At 38.7% G+C, this 18,901-nt stretch overlaps 1 protein-coding gene across 4 annotated transcripts in view; it reads right to left on the reverse strand.

Moving 5' to 3' along the window:
- ATP2B1 (ATPase plasma membrane Ca2+ transporting 1) overlaps window positions 1-18,901 on the reverse strand; it is a 66,061-nt gene that overhangs the window by 29,355 nt on the left and 17,805 nt on the right. For all 4 annotated transcript variants that reach the window (XM_080391397.1, XM_080391396.1, XM_080391398.1 and 1 more), the window contains exons 2-6: window positions 9,092-9,502; window positions 3,992-4,189; window positions 2,877-3,131; window positions 2,674-2,799; window positions 2,160-2,303 (exon numbers count right to left, since the gene is read on the reverse strand). In XM_080391397.1, the coding sequence (XP_080247523.1) occupies window positions 2,160-2,303; window positions 2,674-2,799; window positions 2,877-3,131; window positions 3,992-4,189; window positions 9,092-9,296 (928 nt within the window). In that variant the 5' untranslated portion in view covers window positions 9,297-9,502. The remainder of the gene's footprint in view (window positions 1-2,159; window positions 2,304-2,673; window positions 2,800-2,876; window positions 3,132-3,991; window positions 4,190-9,091; window positions 9,503-18,901) is intronic.

An 18,901-nucleotide genomic window follows, 5' to 3' on the forward strand; every position in this document is an offset into this window, starting at 1 on the left:
ATACAGCTGACTAAAAATAGCCACTTTAATCTCCTTAACATCCACAGAGAAGCTAAATTAGTTTAACCTGAGTTTTACCAAGGAGAATCTTATCAGGCACCTAACTTAAGAGAAAGAGGAAGTCGCCTATCTTGGGAGACAAAAGACCCCACAAGTGTTCAGGCCCTAGGACATAAACAAAACGCTACTTGTCAAAACAATTTCTGCTTATAGAATAATAAACACTGGCTCAGTATTAATAAAAGCTATAGTCTTCTCCACATCTGCAGCAGCTGGTACTGTTACTTCTCTCCTTCTCTTTCCTCTGTAAGGGAAAGAGCAAAGGATGGAAACTGTTCCACACCAATCCCTGGAAGTGCTGTAGGTCAACTTTTACTCTTCAGTACCACACTTGAGCTTGAAACTGATTTTGAACTTTAAAGTCGTTTTGTAACAATTCTTGTAACTTACTTCTAAAGACATTTACTACTTTAAGTTTCAAGAACAGTGAGAACTGCAAAGTATTTGTGGATCTGGGCAAGACAAAAAGCACAGTTTGATCCTAATTCCTGCAAAGAGCACACATTCCAACAATCATCTCTTTAGTTTGAAGGCCACTGAGATTCCCAAGCACATTTCTGTATGAACTTTCCATTACTGTTTCATATTCCTCTGATGAAAAAGTATAGTCTTCTGCCAAGAATCTTCGGGCTTAGTCCCATCCAGTGGGCCTCACAACCATTTCTAGAAAAATTACTGCTGTGGTGAATGAAGCTCAGTCCTGAACATGCCTTGTGAAGAGCTAGGATCAAAACATTACTGGTTAACATTTCCAAGCCCTGATTCTCAGGGTAAAGGCTGTGGCTTAGATAAGTGACCTTATAGTTCCAGCTGCTGAGCAAGTCTTTCAGAATAAGGAAGACCGCCCATTTCACACATCACAGAAGAGCTCCAAAATGCTCTAGGTTACAAGCCCCTCATCCCTCCACAAACAGTTTACAGGAAAGTGCTAGAAGGGATTTGCCTTATGTCTGTCTCTGAACACTCAAAGGTTCAGCTCTGCAAGAAAAGGAATAGCAGGAGCAGCTGTCTGCTCACCTTTATAAAAATCAGTCTTATATATGCTTAAGATACCCACAAACTCAGCAATATCAATGACACAAGCTTTTTCCCTCCAAGTGTCACAGAACTCCTTGCCACAGGATGTTTTCTACCTGTCAAAAGCAGAACTAGATACTTACTAAGTTGAGTTATTGGTAATAACCTGTTTGCCATAAAAGAAATATTTGCTGTTAGACATGAACATACTTTGTAATTACACAAGGGGGCAGTTCAACAATTTATACATAGTATGGCTGGTTAGAAGTTGTAAACTTCCAAACCTCTAATTGATCAATGAGATCTGAAGTTTAATTAAAAATCTATGCAAGGAGAATTAGTTGTGGTGTAGTCTTGCATGATTGGACCTGTCCCAGTTTCAGCTGGGACGGAGTTAATTCTCTTCCTGGGAGGTAGTATGGTGCTGCGTTTTGGCTTTGATGCGAGACTTCTTAGTTTCTCAAGCCTTGTTAGTGCAAAGGCTTACAGGGCACAAGGAATGGGAAGGGGACACAGCCAGGTCAGCTGACCCAAACTAGCCAGAGATATTCCACACCATGGGACACTATGGTTGGTATATACACCTGGGGGTTGGCCAGGGCAGGCAGACTGTTGCTTGGGGACTGGCTGGGCATCGGTCAGCGGGTGACGAGCAGCTGCATTGTGCACCACGTGTTTCTTCCTCTACCTCTGGATTTTATTGTTTCCCTCCCCATTTTCATTATAATTGTTATTGTCATCATTATTACTATTGTTCTTTCATTTTTATTCTGTTTCAATTACATTGTTCTCATCTCAACCCTTGAGTTTTACATTCCTTTCCAACCCTCCTCCCCATTCCTCTGAGTGAGGGGGGAGTGAGCAAGTGGCTGCGTGGTACTTAATTACCAGCCAGGGTTAAACCACAACAGGACCAGATTTCGGTTTTGCCCTTGTGAAACTTACTGAAAGCATGAGTTGGGTTTTCAAAAAAATAATAGAAAAAAAAGATTTCTGGCTCCAGACAACAAGAACATGGTTTTATTAGTAACATTCAGGAGTCCACACCTCCCTCCCCAGGGACTTAAGACTATTATGCCTACTTTTTTTGTCCTTCTTCTCTTTTTCCTTCTCCTTCTCTTCTTCATCTCCTCCAGCCCCAAGTAAGGTAAAGATGATTCCAGTCTGAGAGTTCACACCTACAGCAGTAACAACCATTCTTCCAGAGCCTTCCATCACATGTGTACCTGAAAGATTGAATCAGGTTTTCCACTGAGACTTGACCAGTTATATGGCAGAGCACAAAGGAAATGAATTTTCAAACTTCACACTGATGAAACCTTAGGATATGTGTATATACCACCGTGTTCCCCTAGAGTTTTAATTGCCAAAACTATCTGGAAAATAAGACCATAAGCAGCTACACAAAATGTTTATCAGTTTTAAGAGTCTGCCTGCTCTGACAAAGTTTTGTACTAGCTGCACTGGTTTTGGATACTTTAAGAAGCTGCCCCAGGTAAAGGTCCAGTTTGACAGATTTTAACCTCAAAATTTAAAAAAACCAGTTTACCCCCATAAACAAACCACTTTCTTCAAGAATTGTCCGATGTTACACACCTGACAGCAGCATAGGATCTCTGTCCAGAGATTTCTTAACATGATCAGATTCTCCAGTCAGTGAACTTTCATCAATTTTGAGGTCGTTTCCTTGAATGAGTACACCATCAGCTGGTAAAAGATCACCTACAAGAGATCACTGGGTATGTGGACTGTAGTTCCTTTTTTAAAATAAAAGAAATTTCAACTTTAAAAATGTTTACCATATTTCACTTGTGCAATATCTCCAACAATTATGTCAGCTACTGGTATTTGGATGACTTGGCCACCTCTGATGACTGTGAATTTCTGTTCTTGTTCAATACGGCTCTGCAAGCCCCGAAACTGTTTCTCTTTACTCCAGTCATTGAAAGCTGTTACTAATACCACACAAACTACAGATAGGAGGATTGCTGCTCCTTCAATCCAACCTGCTTCAGATTCGTCCTCTTCTTCACCAACATTTACTGATCCACATACTGTAAAAACAGGTTTTAGATTTAAGAAAGATCAGGCAAATAGTTATTTCAACAAAAAAGTTTTGCCAAACAGAAGAAACTAGTAGTTGCTACATTTTCTGTGCTAGCCTTCTTTACAATTTTATCTTTTTTTTTCAGTAAGGATAGCACACACAGCAGCTAAAGAACCTGGAAGCTAGAACAGCTCAATGAAGTTAAACCACCTAGAATTTACATCCCTGCTTATCAGAACATAAGAAAAGGTGATATAAAAAGTTACCTGTCCTAATTATCTTGTTAAATGAATAATAATAAGAATGCCAAACTAGACAAATTATTTCACCACCTTCTACTTTCTCAATGTTTCCCACTTTACTTTTATCTTAACAAGCCAGATATCCTTGCAAAAGTCAGTTCAATGAAGACCAGATCCCTTCATTTTCTGTTTAGAAGTATAAACATAGCTTCATTTCTTAAATTAGAAAGTTACCAGTGTCATATTGCAAATCAAGAGAAATTTAAGACTTGCTGACTCCCCAAAGAAAGCACATGACTGCAAATTATAAATTGCTTAAATATTTGAGGCAAAGCTAAAAAAACCACTTGCGCAGAAACATGACTGGATCTAAGACAAGTCCTTGCTCCTGCTGCTTGCACTTTACATTTGGCATTATTTTGGTCAGAATGATACCGGATCGTGACCAGGGAAATCTCATGTTGCCCTTTTAAGGCAAACTAGAGTTTTGGGAATTTTCTGTCAATTAGCTGCTTTTCCACCAACTTACTGTTTCCCATCAGATTCACAGTAAAGGCATGTCGAACCAGGAAAGTCAGTAGGATAATATAGGTAGATACCTACTTTTTAAAAAAACTTTACTTACGTGATTCATTTCCTCCTGGAGGTTGGTAAAAAGAAAGGCCCAAGGATACTACGGCTGCAATTTCTAATATGATTAGTGTAACATCCTGTAGTGCTTCCCATACTAACTGAAGAAATGTTTTTGGCTTTTTAGGAGGTATAAAGTTCTTCCCAAAAACTGCTTCTCTCCTTTCTATATCTGCTGGATTTCCACTTAAACCTATTTAATAATAAGACAAAGTTAGTGACACTTATATTCATTTCACCCTCACATTATAAGCGATTGAGGTTTCCCATTCACAGAGTCAAGCCTCACTCCGTATTTCAGTAACAATACTGAAAAGCTGTATCTCAGATATAACTACTTAAGTATTATCCTTTAAAATTAAGAGTTGCAACAGAAAACCAGCTATATTTTATAATTCACACTTTGCCAATATAAAGTAAGCTGATAGTCTGCCTGCTTGCACTTATATGACACAGCAGCAGAGGAACAGTAACAGACCTACCTTCATACAAAGTCAACAAGTTTGCAAGACAAGACCATTAGTAGAGTTACTACTATTGGAACTGAGTAGCACCATGCAGCTTCAGCAAGATCACAGCCTGTGAAGCCAGCTCTGGTTTCCCCTGTAGGGATTCTGTATTCAGTGATAATGCCCTAGGATCCTACAATTAATGTAACACCTATAATGAAATATTTAATATGATTACTGTATTAAATATTATATTTGTATATTATTGGATTATTATATAAAATACTACAAAAGGCTAGTGAAGCTCTCCAGGCATCATGTGGAAAGAAGCAGCCACTTAATAATGTTGCTTCTGCCTGGACAGCCACTGTTTGCTTTTCTAAAGCTTCACTTCCTATCTCATCTCACAGGGAGTCCATATTTAGCACTGTGCAGGGTCTGTCACCCTCAGTTTTGTACCTATCTTCTTTTTTATAGGTCATATTTCTTTTGAGTCCTCTTCTGTGTCTCAGCTGTGGTACTATCCTTAAGGGACACTAGAGCAGGCCAGAGCTAAAAGGCACTTCATGCTTCAAGAGCTAGCCAAGCCTTTAAAAATAAAGGAATACCAAGTATATTCAGTGCAAGGTCATGCACTCAAGGTCTTCCATAACTACACCTCCTGTTAACTCCTTCAATAGTTTCCAGCTACCTAACCCACCATTCAGAATTTAAGCCACAAGCTCATTTTTCAAAGCAAAATGGCAAAGATCCAGTGATGTTCAGACCAAAGGTCTGGACATGTCAACTATGTTGCCCCCAAGGTTATGATTAGCACCTGCTTAAAGACAACAATTTGTTTCATAGCATTTTTTTTAGTAGTTCACCCAACTGTTTAGTGATAAAGGTATTGCAAACATGCTAGGTAATCAATAAGAACAGGCAACTACCGCAACTGGATTTCGTAACTGGGGTATTTAACATACCTAATAGACATTTCCTAGCACCATCATGCTATTGCAAGACACTCTGCAAAGACTAATGAACTGCAGACCTCAGTTTTAACACTTCTATGTAATCACTTAACTGAAAAGCAAAATGCATGTGCAGATCTTTACAAAAGTGAAATGAATTAAATATACTCTTAGTGTACATGATTAATTAGATTTATTCCAGCACTTTTAGATTCACCTTCAATGCATGGCTTTAGAGGTTTTACACAAAGGAGCAATTTTACGGGTTAGCCCTAACACTACGCTTCTCAAAGTTCAAGCTTTCAGGTGCTTAATTTAACTCTCAACTCAGAGCACTGCAAGGCCGTTTTCAAAATCAAGCTACATGAGAGAAATTAGAGAAACTCAGGACAGCTTGGCCATTCTAAAAGGCTCAGCCATACTGCTGTTTTGCAACAGATACCATTTCTGTCTTCCTTTTAGCATAGCAGAGTTTGGAAGATTATTTACATAGTGGCAGCAGCACCACTCTCCTCCTCCCTTCACAGAGCACCAGGATGCAGAATATCAGAAGTATACAGCAATGGTCTTTGAAGAATGAAAAGCATTTTCCGAAAAGGCTACATAAAGTTAAGCTACTATCAGAACCACTTAGTGAAGATTAGTAAATACACCTAGCAAAGACACAAAGCTTTATATTTTTAGTATTTGCCATAATACACCAAGCACCATTACCAAACTTGCTACACTTACCACATGGCTGGCAATGTCATAGTTCACAATCTACCATCCTGAGGTTGAAACTACTGCCATTATATTTTTTGTTATATTTCTTAACTAGGGTAAATTATGTTATCTGGGGTTAAGCTTGAAAAGTATTATGCAAGGGGCTAGTTAAAACTTCATATACTGATTGTATTAGAATCTAGAAGTTACTAGACAATCAAAATTATGTAGACCCGTGGAAATATTGATAGTGGTCCGTCTCTCCAGAATATAAGAAGAACTTTTGCTACTATGGATATGTCAAACATTCATTTATTCACATTTATATACATTGGTACACATGTAAAGGACATAATAAACATTAAATACTAAGCCGTAAAGTCTGCTCACTGTCTTTTTTTTGCAATACTGGTAAAGGACAGCTCCCTTTTCTCATTTCAAATCAGGTAGGTCTGGCCCACATTTCACCTGAAAACAGACATTGCCTTACACTGTCAACAACTGCAAAGCAAGAAACTGTACAAATTGAACTCATCCACTGTACAGCATTTTGGAACTACCTGTGCTTTTGCTGTGAAGCCACTAGAAATTACGCAAGTCAGCATTTCACATTATAAAGAAAACTTCTGAATAGGAAGAAGTGTCACAGAGCCTTGCAGGTGTACACATGATATCTTAGAGGGCTAGAACTAGTATAACACATAGCAGTTTTCTTCTTAGATCTTGCCTAGGTTTTCTCCATTAGAAATGTCTGCATTTCTATACTTACAACTTTAATTTGACAAAAGAAAAGAGACCTAGTTCTACTTTTATAAGAGCTCCCCAGTACTACCTCCAAGAAATTTATAGCATCTTACCTGACAGACAGGATGGTTCTCTAAAGCTTCATGCAGTGATTCAGAGCCAAAATGACACCTTTGTAGAGGACACTGCTCTAACTCATCTTACTTAACCTTTTCTGAGCTAATTATCATGATTGACTGTTGAGGCCTTGCCATGTTGATGAGCTGCTCTCACACTTAGGAAAAAAAAAAGACATGGTGCCCTTTTATCAAGTTAGTGATTGTATTTAACTGATTGCAGTACATCTAAATGTCAAATGCTCTTGAATGGGGAAAGGCCTTGATCACACAGTACAGCAGGATCAATCTGCAGGAAAGGGCATCTAACCCTTTCTCATTTAAGTATGTGACACTCACCATTGCCATGTGTTAACCTGCTTGTTACATTAAGGGGCATGAAGAAAACTCTGCAGTATCCCAGGTATTTGGTGCTTAGTGCATCATGTCCATCTACAATTGTATGCCTACCTAGCTTGCAGTAATAATGGGCCTTAAACCTTGCAGACTACTGTAAAACAGTATTCAACTCTCAGTTCAGTTCCTGATTTTAGAAAACTGCAGCCCTTTTCACTGAGAAAGGAAACTGCCTTTCAGTACTGTGCAACAGGTCAACAGGGTAACGAGGCTGCTGTTCCTAAGAGCTGCGTACAAGCAATATAACACCAGTGCTTCACACACATGCACTAAACTTTACAACTCTGTTGATGCCAAGGAACAGAAGTTTGCACTCCTCGTGTTTTACAGATTCCTTCTTCAGCCGAAACTGGTCTACTCCCTTTCACTGGCAGGTCAGGCACAAGAGCTGGCTACTTTCAGTTTGGTAAGAACAACCCAGTTCATGTACTGAAATAATTTCAGGAGTCTGGAAATCAGGAGTCTGGCTTCAAAAGCAGATCAAGCCAAAACATGCTAAATGCAGATGTACCCAAAGATACCTTATAGCATTAGTAGGCTGTTCTTGATCCAAGGAGACAAAACCTTCCATAGCATTTCTGAAGAACAGAAAGCAACAGCTCTCCAGGATTAAGACAGCAGGTACTTCACTGACACCAACATACCACATTGGTTAAAAGCCATGTAATTGCTTAAATGCCGAGACACCACGATTTGCCAAAGTCTTGATTTTGGTCCTTCTCAAGCACCACCAACAGCAGGACTTCACATAAGTTTGAGTTAATATTAGATAAAAATACATAAAAACATTTGTACAGGACACTACAGTTTAGACGTCTTAAGCAATATGACTTCCATCTTTCTTGTAGAAATTGAAGTGTATAGCTTTCATTTCCACTGGAAGAGTAGTAAAAAAGGGCGAGATCTTAAGAAAAACTTCTGGAAAGCTCTCAGGAAGGAGACTTGATACATTTACTTTCTTCACATCTGTACAGTCTATCTTGGGAGTAATAACTCTAGTGAGCAAAAGCATCAGGTACCACATTTCACAGAACGTCATCAAGTCCAACATGGCAAAATGTCCTTTAAAGATGCTTATTTCTAGAGAATAAGATTGTATGATCACTTTGCAAACCTTCTACTAATAGTGACAGTACCTCTTAGGACCTAAAGCTGTATTAATAGTTACTTTGTTTAGAACAAATGAAATCTAAAGTAATATTACAGATTTAGAAACTAGATCCTGCCACTAAGAATTCAATGTAGTACAAATAGAAAACAGATTTTACCAGTTTTAAAAATAGTTGTATAGGGGAATACAAGAACTAAGTAGCAACACAGAAGTATTAATAAGCCCTGCATTAGACTATTAAAACCTTGTGTTCTACAACAGCATGATTTGAATTGTGAACTATAGGTCATATGAGCTATTCACTAAACTTAACGCTTTCAAAGTTACACATCAGCTAAGTTGCATTGCTATTTCATATGTGGATGCCTACATCAATGAAATTCATTCCAAAGTGCAACTTCACCACCAGTCCAACATCTCACATGCAGTCAGACCAACTGAAAAAAACCCACTTGCTTATTTATTGCCATTGAGTACCTCTGCCTTATAAGAGTAAGAAGCAATACTAAGGTAACCAAAATACTTTTATACACTTTGTTACATTAAGAAAAAAAGTTGTTGGCTTGACCAAGGTTTTTCCTAAATGAAGTTTCCTCAATAATAGTGTTAAAATTCACTTACCTTCATTTGGTGAAGTTTTCAATTTTGCACAGATGCCATGTACATCTCCATAGCATTCCTGTATTTTATGCAGTGCATCTGTAGCTCGAAGTTCCATAAGAGAACGGAGCTCTGCAAGAGTAACTCCAAAATCTCCATGATTAGCTTCTTTTACAGCATTTTTTACGCCACTATATGCAACTGAGTTGTTTGCCATATCACCCATGATGTGTGCAGTCTTTAGTGTAGACAGTTTCCAGTAAGGAAAAAGATTTCAACTTAAAATATTTCCAGAACGAAAATAAATCCTTTGGGTATGGAGACAGTCAGGAGAGCAGACACATCACCCAAGTAAAAGACCCCGTCTGAAGAGATATCTTTGAGCTTGTCCCATGGCGTGTTCTGTTCACCAAGCCAAATGGCATGTACAGTCTAGGGAAAGAATAAATACACATTCGGTTACATAACAGCTATATTGCAGTACATTGTAAGACAACCCTACCCTTGGTATTGAGGTTATAGAACCAATTTCTGCTTAAGGACAATTTCTTTACATTTCCTAAAATATTTCAGCTGGAAAGAATGACGAGGCGCAAAATGGATGTTTTGCATACCAAAATAACCAGGCATTATTATACTTTCTTAAATCATTAACTACTTAGAACAGCTATTGCCTTTAAGTCTTGCATTTTGCTTGGTATATCCATACGGTTCATCATCAAGAGGAAACCTTTTAAAATACCAGGAAATAAATCTATTTCCAGGGAACTGGAGTTTGGATCATCCACCACTGACATCACATGGGGCAAGAACGTGCTCAAGCTAAAAATCCCAACTTTTCACCTCAAAGTTTGGGATCAGCAAGCTTTTGTGTGTTCCCATGAACTCATTTGTGGAAATCTCAAGAAAAACAGGTTCAACACAAAGTTAGCCCATGCATGAAGCACTTCTTTAGTGTAAGTAGGTGTGTATCTTCAGGCAGACCTTAATGCAGTTTCATGTGCAAACAGTTTTAGCCCCCTTCCAGCCCATGTCATCACAAATCAAGCCTCCCACAGTACCTGCATTTAATTTTGAACAGAGGAGAAAACTGCACAATACCACCTTCCTACAGAACGGATAGGCAGACTAAGAGTAGCTCTTCCATCTGACTATCAGAGCACTGTAGCTTAATAACATTTACTAACCAGATTCTTAACCTGCACAGGTGTTCTATATTTAATTCCCACACAGCTGACATTCTGCATGCACACATGTATCCCCACAACAGTATAGTGAACACACACAGACACTTCATGCCTACATAAAGACCTGATGTCTGATCATGTAAGTCAGCTTTATTGACATAAAGGAGGCACAGCAAGCACAACTAACAATATACTCCTCATGAAACATAATGTCTGCCAGGCTCAGACAAACGGTAACTTGGACAATTCCAGGTCAAGACGACCCTCAGGTGTCGTATGCCTAAGCAGAAGCAAAAAGTTACCACTGACTGCATTGCTTTACAAAGGCAAAGAGTCAAATAGCAAAGAAAAGATTTCTGTCTATTGCCCTCCAGGTCAGAGGACTGTTCAGCTGAACCACCCCATCTATGTTAAGATCCAGGTATAAGCACCTAATTGCCAGAAATTTAAGGTAAGGAGAGGAAAGTCTCAGTTCTCTGCTCTGGAAACAATCAGCTTCAGCTCTAATCAATCAAACATTTCAAGCGCTGTGCCACAGTACTGCATTTACACTGAAGGCAACCACTGATGCTGAAAAACTCTAAAGTGCTGTCACCCAGCCACAAGCAACAGTCCCATTTCCAGCAGAACTACAACCGCTCTTCTCTTCCTATCACTAGGAGATTCTGAGAAAAGCACTGTCTGTGGCTGTTTCCTGGAGAGCAGCAAAAAGCACAAAGCAAACAATATTCATATGCATAAAACTTCAACATCCTATAACTAACATCAACAAGGTACCTAATTTAAAAATTCATTTTGTATCTCAATTGTTTTCTGTTACTTGCAAAAAAAATAAATTACAACAGTTGAAAAGTCCACGATGATGGTGTTAACCTGCATACTATGATGCAGTTTTGATTAACGCACATTCTTCAGCTGACTGTAACATGTTCTGCTAGAGTATCCTGTACGTGAAGAAATTCATGCAAATCATATATGAAAGAGCGCTCTTTAAAGCCACACCACACCACTTCTTTATCTCATCTATGCCCAAAAGCTGGAGGCTGTTGGCCAACTACTAGTCTAGGAAGATTTATCAATTGGCATCCGATCGTAAGCTATGACAGTATAACACGAAACAGATCAGGCAAATGAGTTTGTATAGCTATGCAGAAGGTTCTGCAGCTGCTAATTAGGCAAAAATAGACCAAGCAGAATACCCCACAACTAACGATGTCAAACTTGATTCAACTTTAATTAAGAAAAGCTCTGTTCAATCTAGCAGGAGCCCTGCACTTGAGGCCCAAATACACCCAAATCCAAGTGCAGACATCAAGTTAGGAAAAGCTGCAGCTCTAGTCACTGCTCACTTAGCATCGAAAAGCTTTAGGAACGAATTCTGGGCCAGGGCAAGACTTCAAGAGCAGTAACACTGCTTAATCATAGCTCACACTGTGCTTTGCACTCTGGTTCTATCACCTCTGTGCACCTAGATGCATTTTTGTTAAGCCATAATAGTCCATTGATTAGCCACTACTAACAGTTTATACCGAAAGAAAGGGGTTATCCAATGTTCTGAAGTACCTCAGTGGTGTCCTAACTTACCAAAAGACTCTTAGCATTCACAGACAAGTTCAATAAGCTTACATTAACACTACAAAAGCCGTGTGGTTCTGCTGATCAGCTCTAGTAGAGTTACAGACTATATGGCACATCGATGTTAAGAAATAGCTGTGGCAAATAGAGAGGAACAGTGTGAATACTCCTCCAATTTTAAATACCGAGCAAGAGCAGTTTCCCTCAAAATCATAAACACTTTGTTAAACATTTGCAATCTTACACCAAATCAGACCAGAAAATCTGCTCTGGTAACCCATTTTTACCAGGCATTTCAATGGACAGTACAAAAGCCTCTTTACACACCGGTACAGAACCAACTTACCTTAACATAGTTTCTCTGTTGATTCCTACAGAAAAATCTCACTAGAAATGCCTTTAAGAAACATCCTAATGCAGTTTTTATGTCAAAACTTGCAACATTCAATTGCTTCCTGTTACAGCATGTTCCAACAGTCCACTTTTGTAACAAAGTGGTAATGCATAATGCAACTATAAACAGTGAAATCCAAATATCAAAAGAAAGCATATCTTTAAGCCACATAGATCCTCTAATAATATTTATCTCCCACTAGTGGAATATTTTGATTTGACCAGCGTTCCACTTCTTAATTCTTGCAGCAGCCATTTCAGATGTTGTTGGAGTAGCAGAAGCTCTGAAGCACTATAGTTCAAAGCAACTCCAATATGCTAACCTCAAATTTTAAATTCAAGAAACAGTTAGACTGTCTATTATTCATTTATGCACCACTGCTGAAGTTCCATCTTATTTAAAGTTTAATTCCGTTGAAGTTATGTTGGTATCCACCTTAAAGATGCTGCACAGAACATGATGAAGAGAAGTCTGTCTTTCATTAGGCACATCAACTTTTGGATAATCCTTTGGTTTACACATACCACTGAGACTATGAGCAACTTTGAAGCTACTGTCTGTCACACTCAAGTGACTAGAAATGCTGTACTGTAGAAGTACCTTACAGTAGCAGCACATACTTTCACAGGCAGGATTCAGATACCTGTGCAAATCTCTCTGAAAAGACCTTGCTGCTCTATGTCTAACAGCTTCACTGACACGTCACATCATTGCAGCTGCCTATGAGGAGTACTGCACCCCAAATTTCTTACCTAAATCAAATTAGTATTTTTTATCACTGAGTGTGTTTTGTTACCAAAGACAATAATTCAAAACCATAACCCAAGAAACAAAGGTTAGATAATTTTACCAGTGTTAGAAGTTCAACAATCTCATAATCCTCTCTAGCTGGACTGCAAAAAAGACAAGCTCTAAACTGAAGTCCATGTTTACCAAAGAGATGTTTACCAAAGCATGATGAGACTACAGATTACAACTCTATTTAGCACCACCAGAACACACTATGTTGACTAAACTAGAAACAGCTGTAACATGTTTCTTGAAGTGTTCTTGTAACAACACTTTAAATATAAACCCATGTTAATACCCCATACCACCCCAAAAATGCTACTGTTGAGGCATCCCTGAACATTAAATACGCCTCAGAAAGGACTCCAGGAAGTCCTTCACAGGTGGAAGTTTTTAGTCACTTAGTAACTAATAATTCCCTCTATTTGGACAAAAGCTAATCTGTGCTCCACATTCATCAAAATTAAGGCTACCTTGAAGTGATAGTTCACAGTGGCCACACACTGACAACCAAATACGAACAGCTGGATTTAAGAGCAGCATAATTACTATTACCCAGATGCACAGGACCTAGCATACCTTAGACCCCTATCCAAACCTTTCCTGTTATTGAATCTGCATTTAATAATTGCTTCACCAACCTACAAGAAATACATTTTAATATTGATTAAGGAAATTAAATCTTAAAACATTTAAGCAAACTCAAATCTCAAGAGTCAAAGGTCCAGCAATTATATATCCTGTAGCACTCAATTTAATTTATACATCTGCTTGAACACTGTGCATTCAGATATTAAACATGAGCTGGTACTAGCATTTGACTTACAAAAACACACTAAAGCTAGTTGCTGTAATATAGGAAAAGGCCTGCAAAGTGATTATCTCAGGAAAGCCTTTGTTTAATCTAATTAGTTCAATGAAGACTGGACAGATGTGTACACCAAGAGGCTACAGTAATAAAAACTGTCCCCATGTATTTCAGTAGTCATGCCATTTTAATCAGTTTCATAAAACAGCTTTTGAGATACTAAAAAACATAATATGCCTTTGCATACTTGAGACTGAAAACCGCAGCACTGGGTATGTTCCACAGTTTTCAAGCCATCACATGACATTTTTCTGGGGTGGAGGGGGTGGAATTTGCCTGTAATAATGTTATAATGGAAAGTAACTGTAACTGAGAAAGTGACCTGGAAATCAAACTGCAAAAGTCTGAGGTCTTCTGCTGTGGAGGGTCAGTTTTCTTTAAGAGACAGACCCTCATACCAACTTGAAAGCCTACAGAAACTCACCAGCTGTTTCACAAGAGAACAAATGAACACTAATAAACCGATACGTTCATACAGAACAGAATGCATTTACAGGTCACAATCACACATGTTAAGGTGTGCCAAACTGAGCAACTAGGAGTTAAATCGTTTCAGTCGCATGCTGTTGCTTTAGTGCAAGCATCTCAGAGAGCCTGGCTTATGAAGAGACAATTACAAGTAGACTGAAGAGCTAAGAGGGAGAGGGCACAATCATGGAAGACTCTACAACTAAGTTCTTAATACATCACCTTCAACCTTAAATATGCCCAGTGATAAGTCTCCCTCATTACAACTCCTGTGTTATAAACAGTAAATTCAAAGGTCATGAGTTTTGCTGAGTTTTCAAACAGAAATCTGACTTCTTCCTGAAGCTTATTATTCTCTTGGGAGGTGTACTCGCCTAACTGAAATAAAAACTGGCTGCTGCTCCTAGACTGCAGCAGATGTAAACAGTGGCATTTATCTCACTTGAAGGATTGCTGCTGCCTACCGTGATTGACACTTCTTAGTAGCAGTTTCATCCAGTGGTAGTTTCTTTGCTTTAAGACCCCAAATTATTTCTTACTGAAATGACAGCTAACAAATTAGGACTTCAGTAGTGTGAAGTCAATTTGGCAGTACAAGTTAGCAACGTTCAGGCAAAGGATTCCCACATCAATTCCCTCCTATTTTGGCAGAGCAAGGGAAAATTGTAAGTTGAGGGGGAATTATTACAGCATGAAAAGCATGACCTTCTCTTATAAAGCAGCTCACTCCACAGCCTCTGCAAGGAGCCTGGCAAGCAAGCACACATTGTCCTGTACCATCAAGGCACGACGCAGGCCTGTGCTGCCCTGCCTTCTCCAAGCCATGGCCCTTCACTCACAAGGCAAATCCACTCTGACTGAAGCGATAGCTACATTAAGAAACAAGATCGGAAAGTGCTGCATAGATGTCTAAGCAAAAAAAATATTTTTATCAAAAGCTTAAACTGATCATTAGCTTACTGAATTTAAAGTACTTTAACTTGAATATGTGAGAACTAAATAGGTAAAAAAGACTGACCCAACAAGTCGAGCTTCAGAAAAATCTAAGAACACTTCCAAGAAACATCAAACTGAGACATACTGCAGAGCCCCAGGGAATAAAACCAACGTGATCACCATTACAGAAAGCATCAAGTGTCCCATGTATTTAAAATACTAGGCTTTCAGTGTCTCCCATTTCATGTTACAATACTGAGTTGACCACAAGAAGCCAAACACTTCAAGTCACAAACCCATGCAGAAGAGTTGAGTTTAACTACTTAAAATACTCTTGTGGAAGCTGGAGTTAATAATTCCAGATATCCACTATCAGAGCAATATCTTGAAGGGTCTCCCACTGTCCACAGCTCTGACAAACACACAAGACAGCTTTTCCCTTCTCCACCTGCAGGCCCTGAAGCTTCCTTCTCAGTGCTTCCTTTTACTAGGCTCACACATTTTTTGCTCTGGAATGCCATCGTAAGCAAAAGCAAAAAGGCTAAATTTGACAGAACTGCTTGTAAGAACAGGTAATTCCAAGATAAGACTATAATCCTGGAGAAAAAAATTGTAACCTCTAGATATGACTATCCAATTTGGCATTGTTTCTAGTGCATTCGAGTACCTAAGGTGAATTTATGCTGTGAGTCTGCTTCCTCAGATAACTTGAAATGAACAGAGTTGCCAAAATTTGGACTAAGGTAGCTAATGGCTGAAAGCAAACCTGGGATACCACAAAGCTCCACCTACTAGTGTTTAAAATGCAATAAAAAAAGTGTGCCCAATGCCTATCAATATTTTCCTTTACTTCACATCCATTGAGTCGTAAATAAGATGACTGAAGATTTAAAGTCTCTTAATTCTGCACAGTTCTGAATAAAATGTTTATTTGGTGTAATAATGCTGTAAAGTAAGTACTATTAACAGGTCTGTTGCATTAATAACAACATATAACCCTAAAAGTAGATATTACTGTGCAGTGAAATCATCCACTGACAAACACTCATTAAGTTTGGGGACAAGTTACCAATTTTCTCACCAATATTCATCAAAAACATATTGGCAAAAATAATACTACAAGAAGCTGAACTTTTAAAAAAAACAAAGATGGTAGCATGGTATCCTACTTATTAAAATCACGCATCATAAGACTACAACAGAGTTTACCTGCATTCCCAAATCACAAAATGCATTCCAGTCACAAAATCTAACAGTCATGTGTTAAGTGAGGCATATGACATTATTCTATGCAGCCAAGTTTCAAGTACAGGGAAAGTGAGATTACATCAAATTTTGTCCAGAGCTGGAATTGGATTCCTGGATTTCAGTCACTTGTTGCATTTTAAGCTTAGTGCATGTCTGTAAGCAATGCATCCGCCTGGTCAGCTCTGACAGTAATTATGACTGAGCAAAACAGCAGCTGACTTCCTCATAACAGTTATTCCTACAGGTATATTACTTGTCTTGAGAAAAAAGGTAAACCCTCTAATTTTTTGCTGCTTCCCCTTAACTGTGTTTCTGATACATTTTGAGCTAAACACATATCTCAGATGTTATCTCTTTTTATTTCCATCTTTCAATTCCCACAACACCATACATGCATACCATTGAAATGGCTTTAGTCAGCTTGAACAATGATTTTCTTCCCTTCCCATGTTATTAGACAGTAAGTAGCATTAGTGGAAATTTTTTTTGTTCTGAAGCTCCAAGTCAACTTCAGGAGTTCTTAATACCAGAAACCTTGTTTCAGGACATCACACCCATTTAAATTAAAACATGTTCAAGTTAAATTGCATATAACACTTCAGCCAGAATCAGACATTTACCATCTCATCCTGATTTGAACACTCCCCCTTTTTTCTTCTAGAAAGTATTCCTTCATATTAATATCCATTTAGGCTGAGCGGTATGCTTTTGACTGTAACCATGCTTCCTGATATCAAAGAGGTGCCAGAGGCTCTTTAGAGCTATAAGCCTTCAGGCAGAGGGCAAAAGTCCATCCCTACCCGATTTTATTTGTATTCAGGAAACTGGGACAAATTTAAGATTAGTCTTAAAACTGCTAGATGTATTTGCGTCTAGTGAGAGTACACTTAGTTACTTCCATGAAGTCACTCTGCATATGACTGACTCCTTTCCATTGGGGCAGTACAATTAACTTAGCAGGGTAAGTTTTAAGGGTTTTCTTGCTACCTCGGCCTAGCTTACTGCTATATAGAAACAGTACGATGAAATATTCTATATGCTTATTGAACTGTAAACACATAATATATAAATAAATATAATGGTGATTAATCCCTCCTGCCAGAAATATACCAAGTAAACAGACTAAAGAGTCATTCTGAAAAAAATCCTTTCAAAAACTGCAATTACATTTGCCATCTTCTATTCGTAAGGCGCCAAATTTTTTTACTTCAGATATCTTATTCTACACTTCAGTAACTTTTTCAGAACTACTGCAAAGTTTGCTGCTCCTGCTGGTGGCGACAAGAGGAGGTTGGGGGGTGGGGTGGGAGGTGTTGTTTGTTTTTTAACCTCAACATTTGAATTTGAGAAACCACTGTATGGCTTTATAAGAAACACTGATGTGGAATCTCTTGCAAACTTCTTCATTATGATTACATTGATCATCCCTTTAGCTCTTTTTGGTAAGTTTTGAGAGCTTAGCTCACTAATTCATTCCAGTGGGCCTCCTCTTTCTGGTACAGTATAAGAAGCATCTGCAGTAAATTGCGCTTCATGGTATTATCTGATACATTTTACCATTTCATGAGGCTACATATTGCTTTATCCTCAGCCACATCTCCAGTTTCAAAACTAGTCATTCCTCGTGATTATACCTTTTTTTTTTTTCTTTGATCTTTCTGAAGTTGACACCCACTTAAAGGCTAAATTCCCGTGTTGCCTGCACTGTCATGCTCTTGTAGCTACTCCTATTAAAGAACTTTCTCATTTATGCAGGCTTGGTTGCTGGTCTGGAGTTTTTTGCATACATTTAAGTATTACTGCAATACAGCTACTGGTACTTGTCCATAAAATGACAAATTAAATGCTGTGTGATCAGTATGAGTTACATGACAATCCCTGGTCCACCATTCAATTTAAGGTAATAAATTATTCTCTTGGCAGTTTCTGTTTCTTTAACATAGTCAGGGCGTGTGTAAGAGCTGTTAGTAGACAGGATGTACAAAGCTGAGATTCCCATCTCTTCATAAGACTAGCAACGCAAGCAGCAAGTCTGTCACATCCTTATGTGACCAAAGGCATGGCTGTGCTACAGTGTCAAGGCGTAAGACTTCCACCCACAGAGGTCCTGAAGTCGCTCTCATTATTTGACACCAACAACACTGCAGCTAACACCTGCCACCCTTATTCTTTTGCACTGGGAAAAGCCACCTACATTAATTAGCAACTGCATTAACGAAGTAATAGGCTATGCAAAAGACTGCTGTTGCAACAGTCACACAGGCAACTCCGGGCTCAGAACAGTAACTTCGTGTGTGCCTTTTCACTCTTTTTCACAGCACCTCAGCCACTGAGAGACAGCATTTCATTTTGGGTCCTGCTCTAAG

Source organism: Falco punctatus (genome assembly GCF_963210335.1).
Source record: "Falco punctatus genome assembly, chromosome: 6".
In the NCBI taxonomy this organism is placed as follows: domain Eukaryota; kingdom Metazoa; phylum Chordata; class Aves; order Falconiformes; family Falconidae; genus Falco; species Falco punctatus.